At 32.7% G+C, this 7,133-nt stretch overlaps 1 protein-coding gene across 1 annotated transcript; it reads left to right on the top strand.

Moving 5' to 3' along the window:
* The first annotated feature begins 2,337 nt into the window (after window positions 1-2,337).
* LOC118196498 (uncharacterized) lies at window positions 2,338-6,365 on the top strand. Its single transcript, XM_035367964.2, has 2 exons — window positions 2,338-2,474; window positions 5,771-6,365. Exons 1-2 carry the CDS (start codon window positions 2,463-2,465, stop codon window positions 6,284-6,286), a joined length of 528 nt encoding a protein of 175 aa, XP_035223855.1. The 5' UTR covers window positions 2,338-2,462; the 3' UTR covers window positions 6,287-6,365.
* Window positions 6,366-7,133: the final 768 nt, after the last annotated feature.

The raw sequence follows: 7,133 nt of genomic DNA, 5'->3' as shown, positions 1-7,133 counted from the left end.
ACTACATTTGACTGTTAAAGCTTGAAAACGAGAAATGAATCGGAAATGAGGAATGAATGCGGAAAATGAGAAAGCTGTGCAAATACACTACATGATGATATGGCCGAAGTTTTCTTTTCCTCAAAGGCATATTTTCAACAGTTTAGTAAAAATCGTAAGAAAATACAATTTGTTGCTTGAAATGCACCTATTTTTCTTTGAAAGGTATTACTAGAAGCAACCCAAATAATCCAACTCGGTTTCTGCAAAGCGTTGCATTATTTCAGAAAAACTATAAGATATTTTCTCCCTTATTTCTGTATGCCTTCGTAAAGGTAGCACACTCGGCGCGTATTCGAGAGATCCAGATTCGAGTCCCTGAGAGGGCATTGTCCATTTTTCGTGTTTCCTAGTTCAAAAACTCAATGACTCTGTGGCCCCCGAACTAAAAGGTGGTAGATGATAATTCTTCACCACCAGGATTTGACGATTGGGTCCTCTAATCCCTAGTCACCCTTTAAAAGAGGAGTATATAAAGTATTTTCTCCCTCCTTTCTGTATGCCTTCGGGCTGTAACTGTAGTACACTTGGGGCGTATTCGAGAGGTCCAGGTTCGAGTCCCGGCGAGAGTATTGCATATTCTTCCCATCTTCTTCTTCAAAATAATCTAATGTGTCTTCAAAATAAAATTCTAAGAACGTTTCATAGATCTTTCATCATTTTTTTTATCAAACCATCACTACGTCAAATTTATGTTAACGTAGAAATAAATATTTGATTTTTCTTATTTATTTACGAAATGCTTTACTTTAAATTATCTGCTATTAAAATATTCAGAATAAAACTCTAAAGAAAAAAATTTCTTATTTATTTACGAAATATTTTGTTTTGAATTATACTGTATGATTCAAAATAAAACTATTATTTGTAATTAGGTTAATTTGAAATTTATTAAAAGTTTATAAATCTAATTAAGCTAAAAAAATTCTTAGTTTAAATAAGTTTTTTAGTTGAATCTTATATATTAAAATTATCATTTTCCAAGATAAATGATAGTGCAAATACGTCGGATTTGCATAACATTATCTTTGAAGGTCTCACTTGCTAAAAGTAATTGTATGCGTGTGAAGTTTGAAGGATTTCCTTAATTTGTGGCAAAATTTTATTGTATTCATTTCATAAGTATTCGTTCCTTAACATCATTAGTTGGTATTTTTATGAATTTTGTAAATGATTGCAGTGAAATTATATGTAAAATCGTAGTATCACTTGCATAATGTAATGTGAAGTATCTTAAGAGTATTAAGCCTTACAGGTAAAAATAAGATTAAAATCAGGAGCAGGTCTATTTAACAATGAGGTGAATGTCTACCTCACCAAACAGATAGCGCCAAGCTGCGGTTGTTATAGCGACTAATTTTTGCCACTGAATTTGGTGAGAAATACCACAAAGTCGTTAAATTTGGCGACCATTTAGTGAAATTTTAGTCCAATCCCTGTATAACTATAATTTGCCTAATTCCTGTGTAACTTAACTGTATCCGATTCTACATGAAACTGTAGCTGTATATGCCTTCCAAAAATTACGAGAAATCGAAGGTACTGGAAATTTATCGGCGGCCAGAGGGAAAATTTTATATGACCGGAGAGAGCATTAGTTTTCAGTTGTTTAGTTCAGAGTTCAATTTTGAGTTAAACTCTAAATTATCCAGCCCTTTTTATATTGTTCTGTGTTTAAAAGTCGTAGAAGTTTGAAGTGGTAAGTATTGATTGTGCTCTGTCATAGTGAGAAGACCTGTGCGACTACTTTTGTGAAAAGTTCCGTAACTGTAAAGTGTTTGTTTTGAAAAAAATTAATTTATCAGTCTATTACGAGTCTGAACGCACGTAACAGTATGTTTTTCTAATTATACTCATTAGTTGATTATTTTACTATACTAAACACTTTGATCAAAATTTAGGGAGCAAGGATCTATCTTTTGTTTTACAGCATTCTAGACTATAATATTGATAGCGTTTTAAAGTTAAGAATAAAAAATCTGAGAAGTAAAATGCGAGTACGAAAGGAAAATTCAATGATACAGGAAAATACTGTCTAATTTGTCTTGCAAATCAAGATTGTGACATTATGCTTATTTTTAACGCCTTTTTTTTGTTTGTTTTTGTTTAACTTTTAACCAGTAAGGGTAGTTATGGAAATGCTTTGTCGTAGAATATTCTATAGCGAATTCTTACCAATCAGGTATTGGACAATGTAAACAAACGCGGAAATTCCAATATTTTACACCATATTGCAAAGGGTGGGGTTGTTTAATTATTCTTCAAGGAGAGAGATATCTTGTTTTGTCCTTGTCATTACACCACTTTAGTTTCATTAGACACACCTTATTTGATTTCTCATACGGAATCTCTGGTATATAAAAGTTTATGGTTCCTCTCAAAAGCATTCGCTTCCGTGGCAGAATAACTCAAAAAACGTGAAAATGTTCGCAAAGGTAAGCATATGTATTTTATTTTATGCTTTGTAAAATTCAATAGAACCTATTTACATGAACGGCGGAAACACTTCGGATAACACCTTCTTCCGTCAGTCCACAAAAGCTATTTACTGAAAGTATATTTATAGAAATAAATATAAAGCATAATATTGTTAATCTGTAATATGAATTATAGCACTCTTTACATATCTATATTGATAGAAGCTCACTTATCTAAATTACTTAAACTAATGAATTTCTTATAGGAATACTTACGACAAGGTGTATTCGGACTGGCTTTGATAATCAGTATACGAGCTGATGTGAATGGTTTAATGAAATGAAAGATAACTTAAAATAACAAAATAACTACTTATTACAGTGTTATTTATAGCTCTACTGTGAAAGATTGTCTATTAAACGTTTCCGATATATAAATAAAATGTTGTCGTAAAAGTATTTTGATCTAATAAAATCAAAATTCCTTTTTCAGACGTTTCATTTCCATCTATATCAAGTAAAGTAAATAAGAATCTAAATATATCACGTTATTTATATTGAAATTAACACATATAAATTATTCTAATAAAATCGTGTAAATAAATATTTGAAAATATAAATAATGCAAATTAATGTATTTTGAATGCTGAACGTTTTTTAAAAATACAGCTTATAAATAACATGGAATGTAAGAAATTTAAAAAAAAAAATACTTCATAAATATGTCTTTTAATTCTGAAACTCACAGAATCAGAAATTCCTCTCTGAAATATTTTGGAAGTCAGTTTTCTCATAAAGTAGCAAATTTCTTTTGAAAAACTCTGTAAAAAGGCTTTCAATTTACTGTAATCTTCCCTTCGTTAGCGGTAGCTTTAGATTTTCCTATAAAGCATATTTTTTCGATTTCAGATTAAGACTACCTATTTACTTCTCATACATATACAGGTACAAATGTATCCCTATATGTATACATTGTTCATTCTGAAATGTAGCATTTATGTGATGCTGCAATGTAAAGAGATGAAGAAGTTCTCAAGACGCATTTACTGCAATATTTTAGCACTGGAAAAATACTTACATTCTTCCAACAGATATAGGAAAATAGAACTTAACAACCTCTCTTTACTTGAAAAAATTGTGAATCGTGTAAATAATATAGGTTATTTGGTGGTTATACTTAAACACAGGCTCACATAGACTTGGCATATTAAGCACTTCACAGGGAAAGTCTGTGTTATCTTTTTGTACTTCACGGTAATTACTCTGGACTGTCATTCAGCAAAAAGAAAAAAACTTATCTTCTATGCAATATAAGGACAATTCTATACTGCGCATCTTCAGCTTAGGCATCAGGCCCAAAGACAGGCTTCCACAAACTTCAGGTAGTATAGAATAAGATTCTGAGCTGAATTGTAAGTATTCATTACCTGATTACAAACTCATCCAAGAAAACTTGAAAATTGACCCTATACTGGTTATTATTATTATACTTAAAAACGCATTATAAAACTTGTAGTATCATTAGATTTTTATTATTATTTATTATTATTTTTTTAAGTAGGATATGTAAAAAATTTGCGATTTCCTCTCCAGGACTCGAACTCTGGACCTCTCGAATATGCATCATGTGTGCTTCCAATTACATCACAAAAACGCGCGGAAAAAGGAGAAAATAATCTTATAAACTCAATTAAACAAAATATGTGTAAGTCTCTAATAATCAGACTGGATCGAATGTAAAATAATAAACAGAGGAGCGTTATTCCACACAACGTTTATTTACGAACACCAAAGACGAACTGATACACATAATTATGGCATCACAGTTTCTTTTCACAAACAAACACTACCGCCATCTTTTGGCAATCTAAGGATACATAAGCGTAAACTTAACATTAATAAAAGCGTTTTTTTCAGAACTGGACTTGGCTACGACATCGCAAAGTTTTTAGAAGGTCTCAGTTACCAAATAAATCCAGAAGATAATTTGATGGCCACATGCTTACTGACCACCAGAGTCGTAGCTAGGGTTTTCAGCGCTCAGGGACAACTGAAGATTTCGCGCCCCCTACTGCTTGCCAAGGATGGAAAACATTTAATTCTAAAATATCGCAACATCAGTTTGGCGCCCCTTGGATTCTGCGCCCGGGGACAGATGCCCCCCTCTAGCTATGCCCCTGCTGACCACAACTTTGTAACCTAGCTTGGATTGTTGACGTTTACTTCCCTTTGCGCTTCGTGACTTTTGTCTGTCTTCGCTTCGCATCTGATTGTCACACATACAGTACTGGAAAAGATAACGTCCCCACATTTACGCATTTTGTTGACCCCTTTCGGAGTTTCACCTGCTAGCTCGTCAAAGTCATGCGCTCTTACTGGCTTAAATTTCTTATCTAGATTATTAAGGCCCTCTGAGGCCAAATAAGCAACTTCATAACCCCTAGCCTTATCAGATAAATTAAATTAAATTATATATTCTTTATAATAAATGAAGAGTCAAATTTTTTTTCGAGATTACAATAAATTAAGAGCTAAGATTTTCTTCAACTTAATACGCAGTCTTCTTAAGGTAAATTTCTTTAAGGCGTTTTCTTTCAAAACCTTCGCTAACGACAAATTTTATGATTTTACAAGTTATACATATAAGAGATTTAGGTTTTCATGTCGAAACTAAAGATTTTCGATTCAAGCGAAGTATTAAATTTTAAATCCAAATTCCTGGCACAACACGCATATATATCTCATTTCACTTCGGGATTAAGATTTGACTTTATTAAATTGCATATATTCAATTAAAAGTACATTGCACCTATTTAAATATTTGTTAGAAGTAATATAAAAGAATGATAATAAGCTTTACTTAATTTAATTAAAATAACAGCTGCGATAATAATAATAATGAGAGTTTAAAATTTAATAATCTAATCTCTCATTCCTTGGCCATGTCAGTAAAGTTATCAAAAAATATAGCAAAGTGGAATTTTTGTTCCTCGTAGTAAAGCAGATGGTAATAACACTAGAGCGTAATACTGAAATAATTCACTGCTTAGAATTCCCCCTTCCCCGATGCGGAAAGTAAGTAATAATAAGTTTTCCTTAGAAAGTCATCCATGTAGGCATAGCTCTCTAACGGTAGCTAAATAGTTCTTAAACGCAATACAAATTTTAACGTAGAGATTACACATGTTTGCATTGATAATTTAAGTTGCTGCCATTCTACAGAGGTCTGTTACAACTTTAAAATGAAATTGCACTATCATAACGCTAATTACTAACAGATATTTTTTTTGTTTTTGTTTTTGTTCTTTATCTAGGTCCTTGTTCTCTTCGCTGCCGTCGCAGCTGCACAAGCTAGTGGTCTTATCGGAGCCGGATATGGTTTGGGAGCTGGATATGGTTATGGAGCCGGATATGGCTTGGGAGCTGGATATGGTTATGGTGCCGGATATGGATTGGGAGCTGGATATGGTTATGGAGCTGGATATGGATTAGTCGCTGCACCAGCCGTTGTTGGAAAGGCTGTTGTTCCCGCAGTCTCCTCCTCCAAAACTGCCATCAACCACGTCGCCCCTGTCGGAATTGCTGCTGCTCCCGTCGCCTTGGCTGCTGCCCCTGTTGCTGTAGCTGCTGCTCCAATGGGTCTTGTTGGACGCGGAATCGCTGCTGCTCCTCTCGCTTATGGAAATGGACTAATCGGTAACGGTCTTCTCGGTGCCGGTGTTGTAGGCCACGGAATTCCTGCTGCCCCCCTTGCTTATGGCAATGGGCTTCTCGGTTTGGGAGCTGGAAAACTGGCTCTTGGAGGTGGACTTGGCAAGGCAATCTTATAAAAATCTTATGCAACGGGTTTCTTTGTAAATGTCATAAATTAAGTTATTAATCATGTTACAATAAATTACTTCTCCTAGATATGTTCAGTTTCCTTTAATTTCTAAGAATTTCCATAATTTCCTTTTAAAGTGAAAATTTAACTTATAAAACTTCATTGAGTTTCGAAAATTTCGTCATTTAGTTTCTTCTTTTAGCATCATAGTTCCATAAATTGCTTTCAAAATTTTGATGCTAAACATTCAGGGAAAGTTTTGAATATATATTATGTACATTTCATATTTCAAATATTTCATAGTCAAATACTATGACTGAATGACTGAAATAGTTTCAAATATTTCAGTCATTTCTTATAGCTTTATATATTAGCCAGTATCGGAAATACTGTACGATTAATCATTAGGAAAAATCAAACTCATCTTGCTTTGTGAAACTATTAATATCGATATATGATCTTCCTATTTTTAGGTTTATTAAGTTAGAGATAATCTATGATAGTTCTGAGGTGAAGATAGGTTTTTACAGTGTTGTTATGCAAAATAGGGAAAAGGGGAAAAATCGAAATTTAGTTATTAAAGTATTTATCACTTAATTAAAATATAATGAGAAAAAGAGTCTGATTTTGATTTCTAAAGTTAATTTTCAATTTTTAATCTCGCTCATTTGTCATTTTGTAAAAATGTTTTGCAATACAGAAAGAAAGGAAAAAAATTTATCGTGCTTACAAGCATTTTATTTATAATCAGAAAAATAACTATACTTTTGCATAATTAAAATACACGAATCTGTATACTTTACATATACTGTAACGTATTTGCGTTGCTATGCTACCAACATAATTCCACTAAG

This window comes from Stegodyphus dumicola, chromosome 1 (genome assembly GCF_044657685.1).
Source record: "Stegodyphus dumicola isolate Sdum_Otavi_A_Nest chromosome 1, ASM4465768v1".
Lineage (NCBI taxonomy): Eukaryota > Metazoa > Arthropoda > Arachnida > Araneae > Eresidae > Stegodyphus > Stegodyphus dumicola.
The sequence above is the reverse complement of the archived record's forward strand: the minus strand, read 5'-3'. Positions and strand labels throughout refer to the sequence as shown.